General features: G+C 54.7%; 2 protein-coding genes across 3 annotated transcripts in view; one reads left to right on the top strand and one right to left on the bottom strand.

The window, feature by feature from the left end:
* Window positions 1–3,944, top strand: part of LOC121489042 (solute carrier family 23 member 1-like) — a 41,235-nt gene extending 37,291 nt beyond the window's left edge. For both annotated transcript variants that reach the window (XM_041751485.1, XM_041751484.1), the window contains exons 9-12: window positions 911–1,075; window positions 1,465–1,573; window positions 1,670–1,765; window positions 3,225–3,944. In XM_041751485.1, the coding sequence (XP_041607419.1) occupies window positions 911–1,075; window positions 1,465–1,573; window positions 1,670–1,765; window positions 3,225–3,478 (624 nt within the window). In that variant the 3' untranslated portion in view covers window positions 3,479–3,944. The remainder of the gene's footprint in view (window positions 1–910; window positions 1,076–1,464; window positions 1,574–1,669; window positions 1,766–3,224) is intronic.
* Window positions 3,945–5,333: 1,389 nt separating this feature from the next.
* STRA8 (stimulated by retinoic acid 8) lies at window positions 5,334–22,763 on the bottom strand. The gene is made up of 8 exons (XM_041751419.1): window positions 22,572–22,763; window positions 18,723–18,798; window positions 17,678–17,762; window positions 15,319–15,546; window positions 14,259–14,544; window positions 10,813–10,886; window positions 8,982–9,093; window positions 5,334–7,575 (listed from the first exon to the last, which is right to left on the bottom strand). The coding sequence occupies exons 1-8, from the start codon at window positions 22,761–22,763 to the stop codon at window positions 7,501–7,503; spliced, it is 1,128 nt and encodes a 375-aa protein (XP_041607353.1). The 3' UTR covers window positions 5,334–7,500.
* Between the last annotated feature and the right edge of the window lie 4,595 nt (window positions 22,764–27,358).

The following is a 27,358-nucleotide window of genomic DNA, read 5'->3' as shown; positions in this document are numbered from 1 at the left end:
ATGTGTTGATTTTTCTATTCTGTGACTTTACTGGTCCACTGATTGAGTCCAATAGCTTCTTGGGTGAGTCTTTAGGGTTTTCTATATAAGATCATATCATCTCTGCTGTCATATATGGCCTTCACTGTGTTGAAGTATGCTCCTCCTATGCCTGATTTGTTGAGAGTTTTTATTATGAAAAGATGTTGTATTTTGTCTAATGCTTTTTCATCATCTATTGAGATGATTGTGTGGTTTTTAATCTTTCATTTTATCTATGTGATATACCACACTTATTTGTATATGTTGAAGCTTCCTTGTCCCAGGGATAAATCCCACCTGGTCACGGTGTATGATCTTTCTGATGTGCTGCTGAATTTGGTTTCCTAATATTTTACTTTTAACTTCTGTATTCATCAGGGACATTGGTCTGTAGTTTCATTTCTTATAATGTCCTTGTCTGGCTTTGGTATCAAGGTAATGCTGGCCTTGTAAAATGAGTTTGTGAAGTATTATTAATTCCATTTGGCAAATTTGGAGGCTGATATTTGGTGAGGTTAAGTAACGTGCCCAAAGTCATACAGCTAGTTAGAGTCAGAGCTGGGGTCAGCCCTCAAATGCCTATTCTTAAGCATTGGGCCACTGCCTCCTAAGAAAGACTTCTTGCCACCCTGGAAAGGCTTCTTAGAGAAGGAACATTTGAGTCTGGAGTCTAAGGTAGGGATAGAGCTGTGAGTGAAGAGATGGGGCCAAGGCCAGGACACATGGTTACACCCTCATCCTTTCCCAAGCCCCATGTGGGAGCAGAGGGGGTGCATTTTGGGGTCACTTTTACTGCTCTTACAAGGCCCCTTGGAGTGTTGTTTGTGGAACAAGGAAGAGGCCTGGCTGGTGCTAAGCTCCTCATCCCTCATCCCCCTGAGCACTGCAGGTGGGGAGCAGGATGGTGATGGTCGCTGCTGGCTGCTTGCTGCTCCTGATGGGCGTATTTGGGAAGATTGGGGCTGCCTTTGCCACCATCCCCACCCCTGTGATCGGAGGCATGTTCCTGGTGATGTTTGGGGTCATCACTGCTGTGGGGATTTCCAACCTGCAGGTGAGGCGAGGCACCCTTAGGAGAACAGCCAGAGCCAGTGCATCTCTTGAAAGGAGTCCCCAGGGATTGAGATGGAGGGAATAGGGCTGGAGGAGGGGAGGAGGAGAAGGAATCCTTGGTCCCAGAAACCACAATGGCTTCTAAGCATCCTGACTTCTGAAAAACAGAAACTGCATCCGTTTGAGTTGGCTTGTCCAAACCATTGAGCTCCCAGGGGCAAGTGGGAATGCAGCCCTGGCATGCCCACTGAGTGTGGTGCTCTGAAGCCAGCCTCCCTCCCCATCTCTGGTGTCAGTGGGAGGGGAGGAGGCATTTGGAAGGGAGTTAGATTGCTATGTGGTAAAGATGCTGATGTCTCTGGGCTGCCCTGGGGGGCCTCTCTCCTGCAGTACGTGGACATGAACTCATCCAGGAACCTCTTTATCTTTGGCTTCTCCATCTACTGTGGGCTTGCCATTCCCAACTGGGTGAACAAGAACCCCGAGAGGCTCCAGACAGGTGATTCTCTGTCTTCTAAACTGTGACCACCCCAGGGGCAGAGCCAGTGGGGGCCTTGGTCCCTGGGACTTCCTGTTGCATTTGTCTTCCTTCTAGGGATTCTCCAACTGGACCAGGTCATCCAGGTGCTGCTGACCACAGGCATGTTTGTTGGTGGATTTCTGGGCTTTTTCCTGGACAACACCATCCCTGGTAGGGCTCACCTGCTCTCTGTAAGCTCGCAGTTTGGGTAGATGGTCGGCATTTGGGCCACCCACATTGCTCCTCTAACCCTTAGTACCATGTCGGGCTGACCACAGCATATCCTGAGCAGGCCCTGGGTCTGGGTGGGATGTACAGGCCTGGGTTAGCTTTCTAGGGCTGCAATAACAAAATACCACCAATGGGTTTAAACAATTAAAGGGTATTTTCCCATAGTCTGGAGGCTAGAAGACTAGGATCAGGGTGTTGGCAGGGTTGGTTTCTCCAGAGGCCTCTCTCCTTGGCTTGTAGATGGCCGTCTTCTTGCTATGACCTCACGTGCCCTTTCTTCTGTGTGGGCACATCCCTGGGGTCTCTCTGTGTGTCCTAATCCTTTCATAGAAGGACAGCAGTCAGATTAGATTTGGGACCACCCTAAAGACCTCATCTTGGACAGAATCACCTCTTTCAAGGTCCTATCTCCAAATATATTCATGTTCTGAGGTAGGGGGGTCAGGGCTTCAAAATATGATGGGGGGGGGGGCTCAGTTCAGCTGTAACAGGGCCGGAAGGTGAGAAACACACCAGAAGCACAAAGAAAAACAGCTAAGAGCCCAAAGTCTAGTTGGAGAGAACACATGTTCCCTTTCCCTTTCCCTTTCCCTTTCTTTCTCTGTCTCTTCCTTCCTTCCTTCTCTCTTTCTATAAAGACCTATCAAACACTTGCACACTTACTGTGTCCCAGGTGCTATGTCCTGAGAATGCAAAAAGCAGAAAGACATAAGACATGCCTACCACCTTCCAGAAGCTCGCAGGCTAATGGGGGTGGGGTGGGGTGGGGGAGAACAATGAGAATAGAGGGTAACACGTGTCCCAAGGTCCAAGACTGAGTCTCTGGGTGTTGAGGATGTCCGGCGAGGCCTGCAGGGCCGCTGTCACGGATGGCTTTCTTTCTTTTTTCTTTTTTCTTTTTTTTAAGATTTTATTTATTCATGAGACACACAGAGAGAGAGAGGGGGGGGGGGCAGAGGCACAGGCAGAGGGAGAAGCAGGCTCCATGCAGGGAGCCCGATGCGGGGATCCGTCCCGGGTCTCCAGGGTCACGCCCTGGGCTGCAGGCGGCGCTAAACCGCCGAGCCCTGGGCTGCCCACGGATGGCTTTCAGTGCTCCCTCCTTGAACCTTCCACGGCCTCTCGAGAGGACCTTCAGGATAGCACCTGCCTCGTGGCCCTCTACTTGCCACACTTGTTCTCCGGGCCGAGTGTCAGCGCACCCGCATTCCAGAGACAGCGCGGAGAGCCGGGCTGGGTGAAGGCGAGGGACGGAGGGTGTGGCCCGCGGGCCGGGAGCTCGGGACGTCCCAGCGCCCCCAGATGCGGCAGCTGGGCGCGGGGCAGGTGGGGCCCGGCAGGTGGGTGGGGGGTGCCGAGAGCGCGCCGGTGCCCGCCCCGACCGGCCGCCTCCCCGCAGGAAGCCCGGAGGAGAGAGGCCTGCGGGCGTGGCACCAGGTCCAGGAGCCCCAGGAGACCGCGGCGACGCTGCAGGTGTACGGCCTCCCCGGCCTCCCCGGCCTCCCCTGCGGCCCGGCCGCCTGCACCCGGCACCTCCCGTTCTGGCCGCGGCTGCAGGCGGGGGAAGCGCCGCCGGCGGGGAGCCAGCTGGCCGGCCTGCACCCCGCTCCCCGCGGAGACACCCCGCAGGCTGCCGGGGCCACCAGGCTGTGAGGAGCGCCGCGCCCTCGCCCCCGTCCGCACGCGGCCGCCAGCTGGGGGCTGCGGGGGACCGGCCGGGGCGCCTTCCGCGGCCGCCGGCGGGCTCCGGTCTCTCCCGCAAAACCCAGTCCCAGCGTCTCCGCTCCAAGAGGCGGGAGCCGCTGTGGGCGCCCAAGCCCCGCAGAGCCCACGGCGGGGTGGTCCCGGGGCGCGGGGGCAGGAGGCCTGCGGGGCGGGGCGGGGCGGGGGGGGGGCCTTGGCCGCAGGAGCAGCTCCCCTCCGCCCCCGTCCTGCACCCTCTGAGCTCCTGCTGCTCCAGCCCCGCATCCTGGCTCGGGCGCCCTAATGGACCCTTCCTGCATCGCCCCCTGCTGGACCTTCCTGCATCGCCCCCTGCTGGACCTTCCTGCGTCGCCCCCTGCTGGACCTTCCTGGATCGCCCCCTGCTGGACCTTCCTGCGTCGCCCCCTGCTGGACCTTCCTGCATCGCCCCCTGCTGGACCTTCCTGGATCGCCCCCTGCTGGACCTTCCTGCATCGCCCCCTGCTGGACCTTCCTGCATCGCCCCCTGCTGGACCTTCCTGGATCGCCCCCTGCTGGACCTTCCTGGATCGCCCCCTGCTGGACCTTCCTGCATCGCCCCCTGCTGGACCTTCCTGGATCGCCCCCTGCTGGACCTTCCTGCGTCGCCCCCTGCTGGACCTTCCTGCATCGCCCCCTGCTGGACCTTCCTGCGTCGCCCCCTGCTGGACCTTCCTGGATCGCCCCCTGCTGGACCTTCCTGCGTCGCCCCCTGCTGGACCTTCCTGCATCGCCCCCTGCTGGACCTTCCTGGCATCGCCCCCTGCTGGACCTTCCTGCGTCGCCCCCTGCTGGACCTTCCTGGATCGCCCCCTGCTGGACCTTCCTGCGTCGCCCCCTGCTGGACCTTCCTGCATCGCCCCCTGCTGGACCTTCCTGGATCGCCCCCTGCTGGACCTTCCTGGATCGCCCCCTGCTGGACCTTCCTGCGTCGCCCCCTGCTGGACCTTCCTGCGTCGCCCCCTGCTGGACCTTCCTGCGTCGCCCCCTGCTGGACCTTCCTGCGTCGCCCCCTGCTGGACCTTCCTGCATCGCCCCCTGCTGGACCTTCCTGGATCGCCCCCTGCTGGACCTTCCTGCGTCGCCCCCTGCTGGACCTTCCTGGATCGCCCCCTGCTGGACCTTCCTGCGTCGCCCCCTGCTGGACCTTCCTGCATCGCCCCCTGCTGGACCTTCCTGGATCGCCCCCTGCTGGACCTTCCTGCGTCGCCCCCTGCTGGACCTTCCTGCGTCGCCCCCTGCTGGACCTTCCTGCGTCGCCCCCTGCTGGACCTTCCTGGATCGCCCCCTGCTGGACCTTCCTGGATCGCCCCCTGCTGGACCTTCCTGGATCGCCCCCTGCTGGACCTTCCTGGATCGCCCCCTGCTGGACCTTCCTGCGTCGCCCCCTGCTGGACCTTCCTGGATCGCCCCCTGCTGGACCTTCCTGGATCGCCCCCTGCTGGACCTTCCTGCGTCGCCCCCTGCTGGACCTTCCTGCGTCGCCCCCTGCTGGACCTTCCTGCATCGCCCCCTGCTGGACCTTCCTGCGTCGCCCCCTGCTGGACCTTCCTGCGTCGCCCCCTGCTGGACCTTCCTGGATCGCCCCCTGCTGGACCTTCCTGGATCGCCCCCTGCTGGACCTTCCTGCATCGCCCCCTGCTGGACCTTCCTGGATCGCCCCCTGCTGGACCTTCCTGGGTCGCCCCCTGCTGGACCTTCCTGCGTCGCCCCCTGCTGGACCTTCCTGCGTCGCCCCCTGCTGGACCTTCCTGGATCGCCCCCTGCTGGACCTTCCTGGATCGCCCCCTGCTGGACCTTCCTGCATCGCCCCCTGCTGGACCTTCCTGCATCGCCCCCTGCTGGACCTTCCTGCGTCGCCCCCTGCTGGACCTTCCTGCGTCCCGCTCCGATGGACCTTCCTGCGTCGCGGTCGCGTGGACTGTTCCTGAATTGCACTTTCTCAGAGGCGGGTGCGCCGACTCTGCCGTAGGCTCTGGCTTGCTCAGGTCGGCTCCCCGGAGGGTCAGAACTCACTCAACCTACTGGCCTCCTTGGGCCCCCACCCGCAGCATTAACGCCCGCCTGAGGGTCCCCCTGGCTGGGCCGCAGGCTTCAGGGTTGCAGCCTCGGTGATGAATGCCTACACCCCGCCCGCCCCCTTGTACGCATCCTGGGGGGTCTGTTGCGCTGACAGGTGCAGTTCTGGCCGATACGGGAGGATGTCGTCAGTCAGGACGCAGGAGGACCAGCAGGGGCCCAGGTGGGGGGGACAGCCAGCAGCTGGGGGGACTTTAATACATCCACCCAGTGAGCCCTGCGGGGGGGGCCGCAGGGGCTGTCAGGGGGGCGGAGTGCAGGTGGGGACACTCCTCGCACGTGGCTGTGGGCGAGAGGACCCGGCGTTGGTTCCACGGAGGCCTCTCTGACCAGGCCGCCCGCGCCGACGCTCCAGGACTACCTGGGCCAGGTTCCTCGAGGGCCTGCCACGCGCGGGCACGTCTGTAAAGTCTGACTCGTGCTTTCCCACACGCTGGCTTGTTTCTGACTGTGGCCTGGCCGGGGCTGGTGGTGAGCACCGGGCGTCCGGGTGCAGAGGCCACCAGGGCGCCTCTTTCCCTTCCTTCCTTCCCAGCACAGGTGTGGGCACCCCCGAGGAGAAAGCCCTTCCCCCCTACGCCCACCGCGCCCCCCACCCCGGTTTGGTTGTTTATAAACAGTCAGGCTGTGGCTACAGTCCTTGCCTAGCAGCCGTGGGGGGTCCCTGGGGTGGGCCCGTGCGGGGTGCAGGGACAGGGTGGGCGCTGGGGCCGCAGCAGGTGGGTGCCTGCACCTGGGTCCTAACACAGCCTGCCTCGGCTTCTTCCGGGGAGGCCTTCGGGGGAGGGGGCGGCCGTCATTGTGATGAGGGACTGGAAGGCCAGGGAGCCCGGCCTCGGCACACTTGTGGGTGCGTCAGAGTCCCCTAGAGAAACAGAGCCCCTAGGATGCAGGACGTGCGTGTGCGCGTGTGCATGTCCACATGACAGACGCGCCTGCACACTACATACATGTGCGGACACACACACGAGATTTTAAGGAACGGGCCGTGTGATTGTAGAAGCTGGAATGTCTGAACTCTGCAGGAGCAGCTGACAGACCGGGAAGGTGAAGGCGGTCACAGGTGACCTCGGGGGAGGTCAGTTTTCTGTTCTATTCAATCCTTCACCTGGTCGGATGAAGCTGGCCCCTATTCTGGAGGGTAATTCCTCCATATTTACTCAACGTCTACTGGTTTAAATGTTCATCTCATCTAAAGATACCTTTAAAGAAGCATGGAGAATAGTGTTTGACCAAATAAATACCTGGGTCAAGTGGACACATAGCATCTACCGTCACACCCAGTGTGCCTGCCTAGGAACCTCGCCAGAAAGCACTCAGAGCACCGTGCAGCCTGGCTTGAGCTTCGTGTAGGGGCTTTAATCAGCAGTGGAAGCAGATGAAGCTGGTTCTATCCTGACGTCCTGTGGCTCCGAGGTGGGCAGCACCATTCCTGGGCTCCCAGAGCCTGCAGGTTCAGTGCGTGGCCTCCAGAACTCTCCAGAGCCCACCAGAACTATGCCCTGAGCCCAAAGTGTGCTGCAAGTACCTAATGTCATGGTGCCTCTGGGACAGGTCCTGCCTGTCCTTTCTGGAAAGGCCCGTGGCCTGGGTTTCAGCCAGGGTGCATCCAGGGACCCCCTGAATAGGAGCAGAGGAGGAGCAGTGTGTGCCTTGCAGCAGCCAAGCTAACTACTTGCACCAGACAACCCTGAAACATGCACGCAGGGCCACACTGCTTTCAAAGACTTTATAATAATCAGAAACTGGAACCTTCCAAATGCTCTGGGACAGCCACTCTCAAATGTCTGGGGAGGCGGCAGCAGGAACAGCCTTGGCTGCCGGCATGAATGCCCACCTCGTTGTTCATGCCCTCCCCTCCCAGCCCTGCCGTATCACAGATCTTCATCGTCAAAGGTCTCCATGCACCTCAGCATTATCATCTCATCGTCAATGGGGAGGTCTGGTTCCTGCAAAAACACAGGGGGGAAGAGGGTCGATGCTGGGCCCCAGGCAGATGAAAGGAAGGCCCCAGCATCTCCCTCAGGGTCTACCCCCATCTCTTGCTACACCTTCTCCAGCTCCCAGCCAGGAAGTAAGGGCTACAGAGGGGAGGGTCCCACTTCCATCTCACTCAACTCCACACTCAATGATCTTCAGAAAGGGTTTTCCTGCACACAACAGAACTGGCTTTTGGGGTGTTTTCAGGATCCCATAAGAGAGAGAGGAGGCCTCTCAAAGCTTTATCCAAATGCCCATCCATGGAGGACAGTGAATTACACCACCATGCGCCCACCCAGTGGTTACCATGCAGCTGTTGGAAATAAAAGGAATAAAAGGTCGTCCTCTGTGGGATTCCTCTTTTCTTTTTAAAAAGAGGGGGAGCCTGGGTGGTTCAGTCTGGTTGGCATCCAGCTCGTAGTTTCCACTCAGGTCATGATCTCAGCATCTGGAGATGGAGCCTGTGCTCAATGGGGAGTCTGCTTGAGATTCTCTTTGTCCCTCCCCTCCTCCCACTCATGTGCTCTCTCTTTCTAGCTCTCTCAAATTAAAAATATATATATATATATATATATTTTACAACACAATGGATAGCATAGTTCCTCACTTGTGTTTGGAAGAATATATAAATATATGTAGAATATATCTAGAGAGCGGCATTTTATTTATTTATTCATGAGAGACATAGAGACAGAGAGAGAGAGAGAGAGGCAGAGACACAGGCAGAGGGAGAGTCAGGCTCCATGCAGGGAGCCCTACGTGGGAGTTGATCCCGGGACTCCAGGATCACACCCTGGGCCGAAGGCAGGTGCTAAACCACTGAGCCACCCAGGGATCCCCAACTGCTTACTTTTTTTTTTTTTTTAAAGAAACCGCTGTATCTTTGCTGAATTAGTGGGGGAAAATCCTTGGCCGTGAATCTGAAAGGGCCTGTCCCCTTGGTGGCTCAGGCATAACTTCCCTTTCCTCCAGAAGTTTCTGGAATGTACCTTCTAATCAAGACACAGTCAGCTCTTGGGAAGCAGAAATGACTACCCTTCAAACGCCGACAGCAAACATTAGCCCAGAGTCTCAGAAGACGACAGAACGGCTGGGCCTCTTGGAAAGGGGCCGAGCGGTCACACAACATTGACAGATGCAGGCCAAGGGTCAGGCCCCTGGGACCTGCTGGCCACTGGGGGGGCTCCTCGTCTCAGGCTGCCCTCCACTTCCCTGGATGTCTTCCATCCCCCAGAGTGTATCAGGCTGATGCCCACTGGCCTCAGAGCAGGCCAAGAGAATGAGGCGCTGGGGCCTCCAGTGGGGGGGTTCAACACTCCTTCCTGCCAGCCTAAGGGAGGCGAGCCGAGGTCTCCTCCACTCTGCTCTGTCCTACCTGTTTTAACTGAGTATTAACACAGCAAAGGCCTTTAAAAAACTCGATGATCTGCATGTAGAGCTGAAACTTCTCCTCCGGATATTCTGGGTTGCAGTTGGCAAACACCGAGCTGACAACAGAAAGGAGAAGAAACAGTATTTAGACACCTCATCTGTGGCCTCTGCTGGCACCTGCTAAGATACCTGGATCACGGTGTGAATCAAGCACCAGTAAGCACCCAGGTGAATTCCGGGAGGCCTGTGTTGCTCCGGCGTCATGTGTGGAGCCCACGAGAAAAGTGTGGTCACCCTCGGGAGACTGGCTTCTGTGCCCCAATTTAGCATTCTGAGCGGTGGCCTTTGGAAGACAGAGCACAGGTACCTCTCTCCCTCGGGGCCACCCTCGTATAGCTGCACCTGGTCCCCCACAGCTGCCCAGGAGCTCGGGGGGCACACGCCACACCTGAGGTCGGGCTCTGGGATGCCTTCCCTCCGCAGGAGGGGAGCACGGAGCACAAGGTGTCCTGAAGGGAGGCGGCCTGTTTTGCAAACTCCTTCCCACTGCCTTCCTGGGATGGGGGCGGGGGTGGGGGTGCAGCCCAATGACTTCAGAAGCCTTGAGAGGTGGGACGCCTGGGGGGCTCAGTGGTGAAGTGTCTTCCTTCAGCTCAGGGCATGACCCCGGGGTCCTGAGATCGAGTCCCACATCGGGCTCCCTGCACGGAGCATGCTTCTCCCTCTGCCTGAGTCTCTGCCTCTCTCTCTCTTTGTGTCTCTCATGAATAAATAATAAAATCTTTAAAATAAAAGCCTCGAGAGGTGCCGGGACAGCCTATGTGTTGACCTCACACCCTCTCAGGGCGAGGCCCCACTAGTTGTGAAGGAACCCTCTGGAAGTGATCCCTGCCTTTTCCAGGGATAGCAGAAAACATTTTTAATAGACTGTTTTCCGGTTCTCCCAGTAGAGTAAAGAGTTCCAGATACTGCTTGGCAAGAACATTCTGGCACAAACTGGTCCTCACAGCCTGAGCCTGGCTCAGAAATAGGAAAAGTCTGCCTCCAGCCTGTTTCAGCAAAACCAAACTCCACACACAGCTGAGAAGAGCTTGTGTCACCCCTGAAAAGCACTTCGGCGAGTTTGGACAAGTGTGTGGAGGCCGGGTGAGCAGGGACGGGCTGGCCACGCCGCCTCGGGAGGGAGGGAGGGAGGATACTCGCTGGCACACGAGGCAGCAATGTCGCCTCCCGCCCGAAGCAGGAAAACGGAATGTTCCAGGCTTCTTTTTAGCCTTTGGAAGGGCCTGGGCCCTGTTAAGACCACAGCTTTTCAAACTTAGCATGAAATCTCGATGCTAAACTAGCTCTCTTTGCGGAGGTGCCCCCCGTGCTGCAGGTTGAATCAAGCTGTTCGTTCTGGAATCTCCCCAGATCCTGCTTTGTGTTATCTCACTTCATGGGCCACCGGCTGTCCCCTCCTCCCTTCTCTCCACCGCAGCAGCCTGGAAAGCCGCTGCTCCGCCCCCCCCCCCCCCATGCTCAGACGCCTCCTGCGCAGGGACAGGCCGGTTCCACGTGGCCACAGGTTCTCGATGCCCGGGAGCCGACCCCGGCCCCCTCCCTCGGGGAAGACAGTGCAGTGGGGACAACCCGCTGCCACTTAGCCCTGGGCCGGGGCGGCCGAGGTGGCTAGCACAGGGCCGCCAGCGGCGCCATCCGATCCCAGGCCCAGCCCCAGGAGCCACAGACCAGAGGGGGTCTTTAAGGACTGCCCGGAATTGGCTCCCTCGGCGGGGCCGCAGGGGAGCGGCTCCTAAACACGCTGCACACACGGGGCCCTGCCCTCTCCTCACCTAGAGCTAGAAGTACTTGGAGCCTCGCTTTTGTCCAGGAAGCTTGCCACATCGAAGGCATCTTCAAAGAGTATCTGAAGGAAGGCACAGAGCACGGTGTGTCAGAAAGAACTAGAGCTGGGCGCTTGCTCTGGGCGGCTGGCGGCGGCGGGGAGGCTCCCTCTTCACCCCTCAGTCCCAAAGGGTGGGTGTGGGAAGCCTGGGGCCCAAATGCAGGGTCTCGGCCTGGTGAGCTTCCTGGGAGGTGCCTGTAAGCGCTTGCCACCCGGGGGGGGGGGGGGCAGTAAGCACCAAAGACTGTGGTTGTCTGTCTTTCTCTTTTTTTCTTTCTTTCTTTAGAGAGAGAGGGGGCCATGAGCAGGGCAGGGGTGGGGAGGGACAGAGGGAGAGGAGAGAGCATCCCACGCAGCCTCCGTGCCCAGCACACAGCCCGACACAGCGCTCAGTCTTGCGACCCTGAGATCACTACCCCAGCGGTAACCAAGTCAAACACCTAACGGACTGAAGCACCCAGGCACCCCTGGTCTTCTTCTAGAAGGTGAGAGCTCAGGCATGAGATGCAGCAGCCAGAGCCAGGCTTCCGTTTACTCTGGAAGAGGACTCATCTACACCTCCCCAGGCCTGGAGGCTCTTGGCACCCAGGGTTCGTGTCAGGACGGCAGGGTAGGAGGTTGGCGGTTCTGAGGCTGAGGCTGCAGGGGAGCCAGCTCCCTGTCATGCCGCTCACGAAGCCGTGTGACCTCAGACAAGCGGCCTCATTTCTCCAGGCCTCCTCTTACACAAAGGGAATCACGACCGGGCCTACCCATAGGGATGTTGCAGGAATTAAATGAGATGAGGTACGTGAAGTACCCAGCACATAGTAACGCCTCCAGTATGTTAGCTCTTATTGAATATTATCTGCTTTATAGAAGAAACACATGTTCATTGTGGAAATTTTGGAAAACAGAAACAGATAAAATAATAAAAATCACTGAGAAACGGTTCTACCCAGAGAGATCCAGTGTTGACATATTGACCTAGTTCCCTCCGGTCATTTCCTGTATTTCCAATCTTGCCATCATTTAGATAGTTTTTCAGTCCTGTTTTAACTTTTGAAGACTATTACACACTCTGCAAGACCGTCATCTACACCGAGTAATGTAAGACTTAGCAAGTACGGGTGCGGGATGCTTTGTTACATTTGAATTTTTAGATAAAGAATGAATAATTTCGTAGCGCAAGAAGGGCCCAAATATTGCATGGGGTGTTCTCATCTTAAAATTTTCACTGGGCATGCATCACTGTGTCTGACAGCTGAGAAGAGGAGAGGGAGCTCTCAGGCCCTGGGTTGGCAGGCTCTGGCAGGGTCCGCAGGGTCCCTCTTGTCCCCTCACCTGGGACACACTGCTCTTTCTCTGGAGGTCTGCTGTCCTTCCTGTCTTCTAACAATTTGCTTCCCCTGAACTGTATGGGACTCTGGCCATGTGGATGGCCGTTCTCGCGATCTTCTGGATCTTTTTTTTTTTTTTTTTTTTTTTTTTAAGAAGTAGAGTCACCAGCAGAGAGGCTCCCTGCATGGAGCCCGATATGGGACTCAGTCCCAGGACCCCGGGATCACAACCTGAACCAAAGGCAGATGCTCAACCACTGAGCCACCCAGATGCCCCGATCTTCTGGATCTTCTGGACATTTTATGGTGTCCTTCTTTGTAATATTCCTTTGCTCATCTCAAGGAGGATCTGGAAAGAGGTCACTGAAAGGACCAGCCCAGAAGCCCATTTATCCACTCTGCGTTCTTTCCCAGCAGGCCCGCAGCCAGGTCCTAGGCCTTACCCAGTGAGGTTCTGGGCCACACAGTGTCCTCATCTATGCACAGCACCCTCGCAGCTAGCCTGGGCAGGGGGGGTGGGGGCACTGCCAGGCTTTGTGGTGGTCTGGAGCACCCAGCACACTTACCGGCCTCCCAGGCACACCTGACCCTACTACACCCCCACCGGCTAGCCCCACACACAGTCGTTCTGCCAACCTCTCCAGGTGAACCTCTCCAGGTGGACCAGGAGCAATAGGATAGGTCTCACTGTAACTGACTTAGGAGCCAAAGTGGGGTAACGGTGGCTCTGTCCCTGCCCTGGGCAGAACTGTTCTCCGTTCCGCTCACTGTGGCACCAACCCCGGGCTGGCCCAGGCCTGGGGACCGGGTGTGGTAAAGCCCTGAGCTGGGCACCGCTGAGGGATATGCTGCCAGCCCCCCCCGCCAACTCCAGAAGAATACGAGCCCTCAGCCCTTCCCGAGAAAGGTAAGAGAAGCTGCGTGCACAATCTGGGGTCATTATTGGATTCTGGCTTGGGTCTGCTCTTTCTTGAGGAAAGGTTCATGCTGCAAACATGCACACACACATGCACACACACACACACAGTTTACAGTTTGACAGGCTTGTCCACACGTTTGGCATGTATTTTCCTTTTGCCTGCTCTGTGTGAGACCCCAGGGCCAGGCACTTCTGGACACCTAGGCTGGCTGACGCATGGTCTCTTCCGCGGCTGGTGTCCTGGCCCTGCTCCGGCCACGACGGAGGAGAACACATCCTCTCATTGTGGGCCCAACATTAGTGGACAAACAGATGAGAAGTCAAAGGCTGGTGGAGTGACAGGTGACCTGTTGCATTTCTGCACTGGGCGTTCCAATAATGCCCTCGTGCATCAGTTACCCCAGGGCGTGTGTTAAAAATGCAAGGGCTGCGGATCCCCGGAGGGGTGGGCATCCAGTGGTCTAGCGCCTCCTTCAGCCCAGGGCGTGATCCTGAAGACCTGGGATCAAGCCCCACGTCGGGCTCCCTGCATGGAGCCTGCTTCTCCCTCTGCCTGTGTCTCTGCCTCTCTCTCTCTCTCTCTCTGTGTCTCTCATGAGTAAATAAATAAAATCTTTAAAAAAAATGCAGGGACTCTAATTCAGTGGGTCCAAGGTGTTTGCAGGTACCTGCCTCCTTAGGAAACTGCATTTGCGAAGGACCAGGGCAGCTCCCCCGGTCATGTGGGGAGAGGAGGTGAGATGCCAGCTTGACGATGAGGCACCGCAGGGAGAGGGGAAGAACCAAGTCCGTGGTGACGTCACCGAGACAGTGGGAAGCCCTCCTGACCCTGGGACCTCCCTGGCTGTCTGCAGTACATGTCCCCATGGTTTCATGAGCAAGTAACTTGCATTAAAAAAAGAAAAATCCCAACTGATACAACCTTCTGAGCCTTCTCTTCTCTAATCCCCACGGAAAGGTCAGGAAGCAAGAGGAAAGAAACACCATCCCGTGGTTGTGGAGCTTATGTGGGATAAATCAGAAACCCACTGTGTGAGTCAGAATCGAACCCCTCCCTCAAACCTGGTGAGTGACCGCAGGCAGATGTCGGGTTCTGCAGAGTGGACACCAGCTCCCCGGCGAAGCCCCCCACCTGCCGCAGGAGGGTGCGCTCACCTCCTCCGGGGTAGAGACGAGCGAGCAGCTGGCTCCTTGGCTGTCAACCCCACTGTCCTTCGTGCTGCCCTCGGTGCAGGCCGGCTCCGGACAGGCACCTGCAAGGCTCGAGAGGGTGCTGTGCCTCTGTGCCCAGGCCTGCAGGAGGCTGGCCTTCATCTCCTCAGAAAGGCTCTGCCACAGGTGGGAGATGGCCGCAGAGACGATGGGGAGCATCACCTCCTGGGAGGAGACGACCCCGTTCCTGATCAGGAGGTCCATCGTCTGCTTGTAGAAGTTGAGGTACCTGGAACAGAAATGGTAGCCCTGAGGCTGGAAGCTGGCGGACCACGGCCCCTCCGGGAACCGGTTCCTCAGGACGCCGCAGCCCTGTGGTGTCCAGGGGCTTGGCCTTCCCAGTCTGCGTGGCCCAGGCGCTCGGAGAGCAGAAGCCAGCGCGGAGGACGTGGGTCTCCGCCCCGGGGTCCTTCCCCACGTCTCCCTGGCGTCCCCATGAGCTCTCTCCCCGAAGGCGAGACGGCGAGGAGCATCGCCTGCTCAGTGCCACTCCCCGCGAGTGTGCGGACAGGCCAGGAGGCTTGCTGACTTGGGGCCTGAGAGTCAGGCTCCGCGGTGGAGCGAGCCTCCTTCCATTGGGCCAATACCTCCACCGGCCACCGTGGCTGCCATGGGCTTGAGTCCGTGGAGGGGCAGGGAGTGGCAGCGGGGGGTTTGAGCCAGGTGTTCACTGTATTTCTTACTATAAGACCAGTAACACAGCTGCTGCTGGTGGTGGTGGTGGTGGGTGTATGGTGTTTGGTCCTTGTAATCCCATCAACAGCCCCCACAGTCACCCCAAATAAATACCCAGTCTGAGTCAGCTCAGTGTATGTGCTGTGCAATGCAGCTCTAAGGCTCTCTCTCTAGCCCACCCTGAACCCCTCCCGTATGGAAATTCTGGAGCTTCCCAGATTTGGGGCCTGGTCTGCGTGTGCACAAAGGATGCCGCATGCCGCAGACAGAGCCTCTGTTCCCTTCCCCACAGCCTGTGCCCGAAGCCACCCCTCTCAGCTGTTCACACCGTTCAAATTCCATGAGGTCTGGCAACAAGGTGATTGGGGAGTGCAGGAGCTCCACTTTTTTCTCTTCCTCCTCCTCCTCCTCCTCCTCTTCTTCTTCCTCCTCTTCCTCCTCGTCTTGGTCCTCCTCCTCCTCTTCCTCCTCTTCTTCCCCCTCAGCATCCTTCCCGACTGCCTCAGTTGGGCACCAGGTGGCAGAGCCTTTCTGATGAACCTTATTTGAGACCAGGCTGGTGAGAAAACAGAAACAAGAGAACGACAAACTAATGTCCCTCATCAACAGTGACACTGAGACTCTGAACACAATTTTAGTCTGTGTGTGTGGTCACATCATGACCTAGGAATGCAGGATGGCTGGTTCAAACGTGGAAAGTCAATCAATGGAACTCACTGTATCAACAGACTAAAGAAGAAAAGCCATATGATCCCCTCAACAGATGCAGAAAAGCAGTTGGCAAAATTCAACATCCACTCATGACAAAAACTCTTAGCGAACCAGGAATAGAAGGGAACTTAACCTGATAAAGGGCATCTACAGGGGAATCCCTGGGTGGCTCAGCGGTTTAGCACCTGCGTTCGGCTCATGGCGTGATCCTGGAGTCCCAGGATTGAGTCCTGCTTCGGGCTCCCTGCATGGAGCCTGCTTCTCCCTCTGCCTGTGTTGCTACCTCTCTCTCTCTGTCTGTGTCTCTCATGAATAAATAAATAAAATCTTCCATAAAGGGGGGGGCACCTAAAAAAATCTACAGCTAACGTCAAACTTAAGAGTAAAAGATTAGAAAAAAAAAACAAAAAAAAAATAAAATAAATTAAAAAAAAAATTAAAAAAAAAAAAGAGTAAAAGATTAGCTATTTCTCTGCTAAGATCAGAGATAAGACAAGGATGTTCCCTCTTACCATTTCTATCTAAAATCATACTGAAGATTCTAGGCATCCAATAAGGTGAACAAAAGCAGTAAAAGATATAGAGGTTGGAAAGGAAGGAGTAAAACTGATTCTGTTTGCAGACAGCACTGTAATCTATGTAAAAAATCCTGAAGAATCTACGAATATGACTAGAACTGAGAAAGGTGTTTAGCAAGGTGGCCAGATACAAGGTCAACATACGAAAACCAACAGTATTTCTATATACTAGCAAAGAACAATTGGAAATGGAAATTTTATAAAGTACCATGTACAATAGCACCGCAAAACACAAAATACTTAGGTTTAACCCAAAAGCTCCACCTAAAAAAGAAAAAAATGGAAAAGTTAGACTGTATCAAGATTTTAAAATTCTGCTGTTAGAAAGGCGGTTTTAAGGGAGTGGAACAAGGACGCCTGGTGGCGCTGTTGGTTAACCGTCCTACTCTCGGTTTTGGCTCAGGTTGTGATCTGGGGTAGTGAGGTCCAGCCCTGCCTCACTCTGCGAGATGTCCGCTTCAGAATCTCTCTCCGGATTTCTCTGTTCCACCCCCGTGCCTTCTCTCTCTCTCAAATAAATAAATCTTTTTTTTTTTTTTTTTAAGAGTAGAACAACATGACACAAGTTGGAAAACTGGATTTGTACCCCAGAACCTCTTCATCCTGATAGTAGTAATCCCTAGGAGGTATCATGTTGAGTTTGTTTTTTTTTTTCATGTTGAGTTTAAAAACAAGTGCACCAGAAGAAAACATAGGAGGATTCTTTTTTTTTTCCTTTTTTCTTTTTTTTTAAATTTCAGAGCAGAGGAAGCCTTGTATTCTTGCAAACCTAAGTAACAATAGCAGATTGACAGATTAGACTTCATTTTTGTGTGGCCAAGACAACAACAACAAAACACAAAAACATCAAAAGCAAAATAATAAAGCAAATGACCAAGGGATAATTATTTGCAAGTCATATCCTAAAAGAGAGCTAATTTCTCAGTATAGAGAGCTTCTACAACTATGTAAGGAAAACACCACCAACCCAAGAGGAAAATGGGCAAAGAATAGTCACAAAAAATTCCCAGGAAGGGAAATACAAATGATCTTGAACAAAGGCACTGAATTTCACTCGTAATTAATCATAATAAAACAATTATAAAATATAATTAATCTATTCCTGAGCTCAGAACCACACTTTAATTGCTGCAGGTTTATAATGTGTCTAATGAAAAGTCCCAATTATTATCATTTTAAAAGAAATTTAGCCATTCTCATGTGGGCACACGATAGAGGTATTGATAAGATTTTAGTATGGGACTAAGTGTGAATCTCAAATTGGTAAGAAAAGGATGGCTTATGTGATGAATGGGGTTGGGGTCAGAGGCTAATCATATAGGAAACACCAACGTGATTGTCTATCTCGCTGAGACCATCCCTCCTTGCTGATTGTGAGGTGGTTCTTGGGGGTCTTACCTGGGATTTCCAGAGTACATGCTGGCATACTCCGCCTTGACTTCCTCTAAGCTGTTTGCGTTCCCATCCTCCAGGTTGAAGGATTCTGTTGGGGAGGTGAAGGCCGGAGTCTCAAAGGAGGAAGTCTGGCCTTTGTCGAGTCTCTGCTGCCCTTCTGATCTAGGTGGACCATGAGTGGGTCCCTGACCCCGTCCAGGTTTGGTGTTAGGGAGTCAAGGGCCCAGTTTCACCTCTCCTTCTAGAGGTGAGGGGACAAGCTCCTTGCATTGGCCCCATCTCAGGATGCCTGGGTGGAGCAGCCATTGAGTGTTTGCCTTTGGTTTAGGGCAGGATCCCGGGATCTGGGATCTGGGATCAAGTCCCACATGGGACTCTTAATAAAATCTTTTTTATAAAATAAAATAAAAACCTAAAAAAAAAAAAAAAGGAAAAGAAAAGAAAAGAACTGGCCCTTCTTAATCAAGACACCAAAATATCCCTTTTAAGGTTTAGTTTCCACCACATGCCCAGGCAACCACCTCTCCCAAACTGAGTGCCAAGAAAGGGAGCCATGCCTGCCTTTGCTTTTGAGTGTGACAAACCCCAGTCTGCTTCCTCTCTGGTCTCTCAAGATGGGATCAGGTGCCTGATGGCGTCTGTCTATCTGTCCAGATGTAAAGTCCCTGAGTGCAGGGGCATGAACCCTACTGGACCCCTGGTCCAGATGTAGGGCCTGGCATACGCTGGGCATGCAGTATTTGTTCACTTGGCTGAACCCAATCCCTCTGTTTTCTTTTTCTTTTCTTTTTTTTTTTAAGATTTTATTTATTTATTCATGAGAGACAGAGAGAGAGAGAGGCAGAGACACAGGCAGAGGGAGAAACAGGCTCCCTGTAAGGAGCCTGATGCGGGACTCAATCCCAGGACACCAGGGTCACACCCTGAGCCAAAGGCAGATACTCAACCACTGAGCTACCCAAGCACCCCTAATCCCTCTTTATCAATGGAAAAACGAACCAGTCTTTCCCTGGGAAGGAGATGGGGGTGGCAGATGGGGATCTATTACCTTTCAGCTTCAGCAGATTATCCAAGGTTTGTTCCAACTCCTGAATGTGATTCTTCGCCTTATTCAAAACCTGCCACTGGGGACAGAGACGGGCAATGCTGAAAAGCCAGCCTTCCACCGCAGAGACCGGGGTTTTTCGGCCACGGGAGTCCATTCCCCGGTCTGAGGCCATGCTCCCTCGGATGCAAAGTCACCTTCCTTGACATTTGTCGATCAAAATGGTGGGAAGTTTGTTCTGATACTCAGGCGGCATGAAGTTTCATTTGTATTCTGGAAATGGTTCTCACAGAAATTTTCAAATATTTTGGAACAAGCTGTGTTGGACAAACTACTAGGGCTTCAGAAGGGAACAGCTACATACACTCCTTGAAAGTGGAATCAACGTGAGAGAAGAGCAGCCCCAGGCTGGCCCCAAGACCCCAGGATTAACTTCTGCTCAGTTGTCACAATGAGCAACTGGCTGCTTATCTGCTATGCTAGGTGCTGTGCTGACCACGGTGGTTATCTGCGAAATGCGTCCGCTCTGGGTGACCCGAAAGCTCCTCAAATGCTCCGTCGACTCAGACTCTGAATGTCCTGTTGCTGCAGGACTAAGTCACGAGCACTGCCCTCCCCCTCTCCTTCTTTCCTTCCTTCTCCCCCGTATTCCATACGGAGTCAAACGGTAACTGCAGGATTGTTCAAAAACAAGAAATGCTAAATGTTGTTTATTACGCCAGCACCTGATACCTGTCTGGAGTTACAGCCGCTCATTGGGCACAGGTAACAGGCAGAGACAGGTGTTAAGCCCCCGGGGCTGGGGGGCTCACAGTAGGTAGGACGGACCAGCTTTCCAGCAGGAAAGACAAGACAAGCGTGGAAACCAACTACATGTAATACAAGCTGGAATCCAGTAAGCACCGAAGGGCCTGGGAGCAAAGGGCCATGGGAACACACGGGAGGGGGGGCTGATTCCAGCGGGAGGTGCCAAGAAGATGCGGAGCTCAATTGGGATGAGGTGAGGTCATTCCAGCCATCTGGTCCCAAGTGAGCCACTGTGTTGGCTCAGTGGGGACAGAGCCAGGGAAACCAGGTGCGGTTCAAGGAAATTCTCTTTCTGGAATTTTTTTTTTTTTTTTTTTGGCATGCTAATTAGGGCCTTCGTTCTGGGCCAAATTATATCTCCCTGAAAAAGATATGTTGAAGTTCTAAGCCCCAGAACCTGTGAAGGTGACCCTGTTTGGAAATAGGCCCTTTGTAAAGAAAGGCAATCAAGCTAAAATGGGGTCCTTAGAGTAGGCCCTAATCCAACAGGATGGCGCCCTTATGAGGTGGGGACATTTGGATGCAGAGACAAACACACACAGAGGCAGGACAAGGTGGAGACACGGGGAGAAGGCGGCCACGTGACCACCGTGAGGCTTCTCTAAGGCAAGGAACACCGAGGAATTGCCGGCCGAGGCTTCTCCCCTGGAGTTTTCCGAGGGAGCGTGGCCCTGTGGATATCGTGATTTTGGACTTGGAGCCTCCGGACGTCCAGCACGGTAATTTTCTGTTGTTTCGAGCCACCCAGTGCCTGGGGTTTTGCTGTGACCGCCCTCGGACACCGAAAGGACTCTGGTCCACCATGACTCCCACAGAACAGAGGGTGGCCTCAGGGATGCCACAAACGCAAAATTCCGAGTTTTGCCCGCATCAGGACAGAGACAGGAGGTGGCCGGAGAGGAGGCCTGCTCCACCCGCTGTCTCCTGGCTGTCCATTGCAGGCACATGGGCTTAGCTTCCTGGCCCCTCGGCTTCCTCCTCTGTAAAGGGAGGCGCTCTGGATGGAACCGTGGGGACTCGGGGAGCGAATACACTGGAAGCAATAGCAACGCTTAAGCCACTGTGACAGCGCCCCATCTTTCCACGCAGTGACCTTGTTGGAACGCCACCAAGGCTTCTGAGGGCGCTGTTACTATTGTCCCTGTTTAACAGACATGGTGACCGAAGCCCGGCCGGTAGCATGTCTCACGTGATGGAGGCCAACCCACCAGGCTCTCAGGCACCACGTCGTGAGGTGCAGACTTTGGGGGGTGCAAGACAGTTTTCCTCTACATTTACTTCCTTTCCTTCCTTCTCGCTCTGGTTTGCCGCCAGTCCGCGCGCACTTCCCCACTGGCCAATGACAGGGACTTTGAGGTTGCCAGTGTACCCCTGGAACAGCAGCAGAGGCCTGCGCAGCCAGAGGACAGGATGCAGGGCTCTGCTGGGCAGGCTCTTTGCCCCGAGCCCCTGAGGCTGGCTCGGTGGACACTGGAGGAAGAGCCCTCCCACCCCTCTCGCCTTCCACACCCTTCTACAGGAGCAGGTGGGGTCTCCGCTCTGATTCTTTCAGCTAAGAACACTCGCAGCCCTACGTGGCACCTTGCACAAAGGTGCTTGGAGGCACAGCTCAATCGAGGCACATTCACACGTTCCACACGAGTGACAGCGTATGATAATTGTCTTGTTCTGATGGGCTTATTTCGCTTAGCACAATACCCTCCAGTTCCATCCACGTTGTTGCAAATGGCAAGATTTCTTTCTTTTCTTTTTTTTCTTTTCTTTCTTTTTTTTTTCTTTTTGATGATGACTGAATAGTAGCAAAACAGAGGAGCATAGGGAAAAGGGGAAAAAAATCAAGACAAAATCGGAGAGGAAGGCAAACCACAGGAGACTCTTAATCATGAGAAACAAACTGAGAGCTGCTGGAGGGAAGCACAGTGGGGTGGAAGGGGTAACCGGGTGATGGGCATTAAGGTGGGCACGTGATGCCATGAGCCCTTGGGTGATATACAAGACTGATGAGTCACTGACCTCTGTCTCCGAAACCAGTAATACGGTCTGTGTTAATTAGTTGAATTTAAATTAAAAATAATAATAAAACAGAATAAATAAAATACAATGACAGCTTGACAGAGGCTCTGGCTCTGTGCCCGCTGAGGAGCAGCTCTGCGTGCTCAGTGAGTCAGAAGGAGTCCTGTGTTAGCTCTGTTGGCAGGAGGCTGGGGGCTCATGGTCCCTGTCCTCCTTAAGTGTCGCTTCGCTGAAAGCACCAGCCCAGGGGAGAAAACCCACTGGCTGAAAACAGTCACAGGGCAACGGGCTGGACTCTGGAAAGAGTGCCAGGTCTGGAGCCGGGAGCGGAGGCCCTCCTCCTGGTCCTGCCACCACCACCCAGGCTGACAGGTCCTTTCTGGCCCGTCCTCTGTTTCAAGAAGCTGGGGAGGGGGAAGGGGAACGTGTCAGGGCCCCACCCCTACTGGAGGCCTCCTATAATGCTCCTGCAGCGACAGGAGCTCTGCTCTTTCTGGCACCACCCCAAGCACCCCGACCCTTCCTCCATGCTCTGCTAGGGGCATGAATAGGCAATAAGGAGGCCACAGAAGGAGAGAGGTGAAATCAAGGGCAGGAAAAGGTGAAGGCTTACCTGGAGAGCTCTGTTGCCTTGGGAGAGGACCAAGTTGCACACATGTGCATGTGTATGTGCGTACGAGTGTGCGTGTGCATGTGTGTGTTGGGGTGGAAATGTAGGGTCCGGGAGCAGCTGCTGGAGGCTCACCCCCATCCGCTCGTGGGACCCCTACAGGAGCCGTGGGCTAACCAGGTCCTAGTACTTCCCTCCGGGCCAGGCTGGTCTGCCACAGGTCGGGAACGGCCAGCTCATGCTTTCCCCCTGGGTGGCCACAAACAGTGCACCCTGGATGCCCACATCGGATCCCCAACCTCACCCAGGCTGTAGGCCTCCACGTGGGAGCAGTAGGAGTGGGAGCCCCTGGCTGGTCCCCCACCCACCTCACAGTCCCTAGACATGTAGAGACACTCCCTCCCACCCCCAGGTCCCCATACCTTTGAGGCTGTGAGATCAGAGTGGGAGTAAACGGTCTTCCTGAGGTCACTGAACAGCCCTGCCAGGGTGGCTCGGTGGCGGGCTTGGGAAAGGCGTCGACGGGCCACTCGCGGCTCCAGCTCCCGCAGCTGTGTCAGCAGCCGGGGTGTCACTCTGCCACTGGGGTTACTGCCTTCTGCGGGGGTCGCCATTCTCAGCTGCAGCGTAATATTATGCCTTTTGGGGGGCCCTAAGTAATAAAGATACAATATTTTAGAAAGATGAAGGCAGAGTGAAGTGGAAAGGAAGGGGGTACCACTCCCAAGCAACGGGTCCCAAACCAATGAACATGATCAGTAACAGACATGCAATAAATAAGAGATGACACAAAATCTGTTCTACAAACCAGACACCTAAAAACATTAACCACTCCTATTTGACTTACCAGCGGAAGGGCGCTGCTGCTTTGCACCAGAAAGTTTCTAGAACACTGCAGGTAGTCACTAGACACTTGTTAACTGACGGGCTGCGGCCAAGGAGAGCAAGCTAGAGCCCAAGATCTCATTCCTCACCGCCTGTTAGAAGCTGGACAGCCACGTGTCCCACTCTGCAGGCTTTCCCACCAGGACAACGCACCCCTCTTTGATCTGGACGCTGGTTACACAGGTATATATGCAAAAAGAGGTCGGGCAAGTTGTGTTCCTTAGATTCATGGACCTCTTCACATAGAATATCATATATATGGACATATATGGGTATGCGTAGTATCGCAAAAAGAAGAAATGCACCCTTCTACCTGTGAAAGCAAAAAGTCACATAATGACAGAGAAGTGGAAGCACGTTTGCCTTGTCCTGCTTCTAGTGGGTTCCGTGGACGATCATTGTGTTGTCTCTTGTCACATGCAGAGTTTACAGACCGGAAGTCCTTCCCCAGGAGAGGCGATTCTGGGACTGATACGTAACAGTTGTTGTTGTTGTTGTTAAGATTTTACTTATTTATTCATGAGAGGCACAGAGAGAGGCAGAGACACAGGCAGAGGGAGAAGCAGGCTCCATGCAGGGAGCCCGACGTGGGACTCGATCCCAGGTCTCCAGGATCACGCCTTGGGCTGAAGGGCCACCCGGGCTGCCCAATATGTAACAGTTTTAATAGAAGACTAGGGACCAAGGTCTCTTGCCTGAGCCATGGACCCCTCCTTCAGGTGCTCACCCCTGGCACGCAGAGGACAGCCAGCTCTTCGGACAGAGGAGCTGCATCTTCATCATCTCTGTGGCCCCAGTAGGGGCTCAGTGCTGGGGTTTTGAGTGAATTAGAATGGGAGCCCTCTGCTGGGGACCAGGGCTGCACAGGGACAGGGTGTGGCCTCGGCACCCCCTGGGGGCACCGTAGAACATCTACATGCCCAGGCCCCACCGCAACAACACTGGATCCGAATCTACAGGTGGGAGGCTGGGCCCTGGCCTCCGAGGGGCAGCCTGCGCCCCCGGTGATGCTGACACGGTCACGGTTTGAGCCACCACTAGGGCACATGCAGCGACGCCTTCCTCAAGGAGGCTTGAGGAAGCTTTCCTGCTACGTTCTGGCCGGACAGTCAGCCACAGGGATAGTAAAGCCAGCCAGCCAGTGTGGACTCGCCCACCAACAATGTAATTTCCATCAGCGGGTGTATTTTCCCTCGCTTTGCTTCTCAGAACAACGGTGGGAAGATGGTAAGTGGGTCCCTGCTCTGACCCCCGAAGACCACGTATGACCAGGAATGCCACCAGCAGCACGTGGAGGACGGCCACGGAATGGGCCCAGGCCCCTCCAGCCCGACGGCTGGGCGAAAAACTAAGTGTAGCTGGACCCTGGCAAGTCTTCAACAGGAGGCAAAGTGAAACAAGGAAGGTTTCAAACTGCCTGGAGTAAAATGAGACCCTTTTGACTCTAAGAATATAGGTTTTCTTTATTTGCTTAAATTCAGGAGAAATGAACGTCCCTGGACACTGGGAAATTTAAGTCAATGAATGGAGGTCAAACCCCAGGGTTCTTTCAGGATCTAGAATTCTGTAAGAGCCTCAGAATACTGATACCAAAAGCCCCTCGGCTTGTGGGGAAGCTGGAGCTCCCGTGGTGCCAATGTTGGTATTTTGGGTTTTGTCCCAGGGCTCCACCTAAACACGCTCCCCACAATACCCGGATGGCTGTGTGGCTTCAGTCATGGGGTAAGGGTGCAGCCCGCTGCCTCTCCCATTGGGGACAGGCCTTCCCTGTCTGCCACTGGGGGTGAAGGTGGTCCCAGAGCACCCAGGCCACCTGTGGGCCTCATCCCACCTTCTGTAGGTGCCCCGGGTTCAGGGCTCTGAGATACCTTCCGTCTTGAGGCAGGAGGGGGGCATGCTTAGGGATGATGGCAAAGAGCCTTCTCTCAAGCCCAGCAGATATTAAACCTGGTAAGACCTCGTGCAATTGCAAATGTCCTCCTAAGTGCCGCATCCTGCTCTCGCTAGGAAAGATTTGCTATGGTCTCCAGGTACGCTTGGTGACTTGCGCTGTGGACCTGACGGGAACTGAGGTGGGTAATTTTTCAGACAGAGCTTTCTGTTACCTCGTACAGGTGGGTCTGTCTGGACTTTTTTTTTTTTTTTAAGATTTTATTTATTTATTAGAGACAGAGAGAGAGAGAGAGAGAGAGGCAGAGACACAGGAAGAGGGAGAAGCAGGCTCCATGCAGGGAGCCCGACGCGGGACTCGATCCCGGGTCTGCAGGATCGTGCCCTGGGCCAAAGGCAGGCGCCAAACCGCTGCACCACCCGGGCTGCTCGAGTCTGTCCTGACTGCACCTGTGACCTGGGTCAAGGGCTGGTGCGCCCAGGATGGGTGGCACAGAAGTCACAGTCCTGGTGAGGAGGGGAGGCAGGAGCCTCCTCCCGCCTTTTCCCTGGGCTCTTCTGCTAGGAAAGGGAGAACTGACTAAAAATGAGATTGAGAAGGGATCTTTTATTTAAAACAGAACAAGGGTAGCCCGAGTGGCTCAGCGGTTTAGCGCCACCTTCGGCTCAGGGCGTGATCCTGGAGACCCGGGATAGAGTCCCACGTCGGGCTCCCTGCGTGGAGCCTGCTTCTCCCTCTGCCTGTGTCTCTGCCCCTCGCTCTCTGTGTGTTTCTCATGAAAAAATAAATAAAATCTTTAAAAATAAATAAATAAATAAATAAATAAATAAATAAATAAATAATAAACAGAACAAAACCAAACCTCTCCTCCTACGTGTCCTGTGCAGATACCAAGCGTATTGGGGACACTGCACCAGCGGTGTAGGGAATTAGAGCAGTGTAGACAGTAGAGTCTGAGACTTGGTCCCCCAGGCCTGGAAATCTACATTTTAAGAGCAGTCCCTTCCCTCACTAACAACAACAGAAACATTTGCCCTCCTGCCACCACCTTCTCTTCCGTGGCCTGCTGCCTGTCCCCCCAACCTGGGACACTGGCCCTCTCTGTTCCCTGCCCGTCTTTACCTATGGAGAGTCAGCTTGTCCTTCAATTCCTAGCGTAGCCGCCACTTCCTCTAAGAAGCCGCCCAGCCCTGTCCACACCGGTTTCTAACTTAATCTTGTCTTGCCAACAAATCAGTAAGATCCTTGGTCAGGATTCACGTACTCAGCGTCTAGAGTGTCCGTCCCCGGGGGAGTCAGAAAAGGGTAACAGCGGGGATGGGATTAAGGTACCAGGGATGGTACCCAGGCAGCGGATGAACTGGTGGAGGGAAAGGCGGGCTGGAGTTAGGACTGGCTCAAGACCTGGGTTGTAACTCCAGCACCGTGTTCACCAGCCAGGGTGACCTTGCACGAGCCAAGAAGCCCGAGGCCTTAGTTCCTTTATCTGTAGAAAGGAGGGGAGAAGGTCCCTCACCAGGTTATAGTCTACACTCTTCCGCCTCTCTAAGGTCATGGTCCTGATGCTGTGACTATCGGGAGCAGAGGCGCGCAGCACCAGCCACTCGCATCCCAGCAGAAGCAGAGCACACAGTGGTGTGGGGAGCTGCATCTGAAGGAATTCTGGCCACTGCAGCCCCAGGGACAAATGTTTACCGGCACTTTTTCTGTGCAAACTCCATTCATTCTGCAGGAAACTGGGGCCAAAGACACTAGGCATTTCAGAATGGCCACAGCTCCGATACACATTCTCTTTTAAACGCTTGCCAGTGTGTTCAGACCCATTCATCAGGTCAACGTGCTAAGCACACTCTTCAGTCTGACAACTTCTGAGGACAGCTTCATCGACATATTTTTCTAGAAAGGCATGGTGAGGAGTCATACTGTCAGGCCTTATTTTTATTATTTCTCACCTATAAAGCAAAGTCTCCTTTCATTACCAAATATTTTCCTATTAAAACACCACTTAATACCCACTGGGAGCTGACATTTTTACAAACTCCGTAGACGAAATTAAAAGAAAAGAAAATAGGGACGCCTGGGTGGCTCAGTGGTTGAGGGTCAGCCTTCCCTCAGGGTGCGATCCCAGGATCCGGGGTCCAGTCCCGCCTCGGGCTCCCTGCATGGAGCCTGCTTCTCCCTCTGCCTGTGTCTCTGCCTCTCTCTCCGTGTCTCTCATGAATAAACACATAAAATCTTAGGAAAAAAATATGACCTCCCCCTGTCTGAGATTCAGAAATTTTCACCATTTTTAAGCATCACTCCACAAAACATTTGAGTGAGGTTCTCATCAGCAAACCCTAGACAAACATACACAGCACCCCGGATGAGGACAGCGGGGGGCTCAGTGGATTAGCCCCACCTTCGGCCCAGGGCGTGATCCTGGGGTCCTGG

This window comes from Vulpes lagopus, chromosome 4 (assembly GCF_018345385.1).
Source record: "Vulpes lagopus strain Blue_001 chromosome 4, ASM1834538v1, whole genome shotgun sequence".
Taxonomy (NCBI): Eukaryota; Metazoa; Chordata; class Mammalia; order Carnivora; family Canidae; genus Vulpes; species Vulpes lagopus.
Note: the sequence above shows the minus strand (reverse complement) of the source record. Positions and strands in the feature narration are given on the sequence as shown.

Coding starts and splice junctions, on each gene's coding strand:
- STRA8 (XM_041751419.1), bottom strand. CDS start 22,763: ATGGCGACCCCCGCAGAAGGCAGTAACCCCAGTGGCAGAGTGACACCC. Junction 17,763..18,722: donor TAATCTGCTGAAGCTGAAAG/GTAATAGATCCC, acceptor CCTCCCCAACAG/AATCCTTCAACCTGGAGGAT. Junction 14,545..15,318: donor GACCTCATGGAATTTGAACG/GTGTGAACAGCT, acceptor TTTCTGTTCCAG/GTACCTCAACTTCTACAAGC.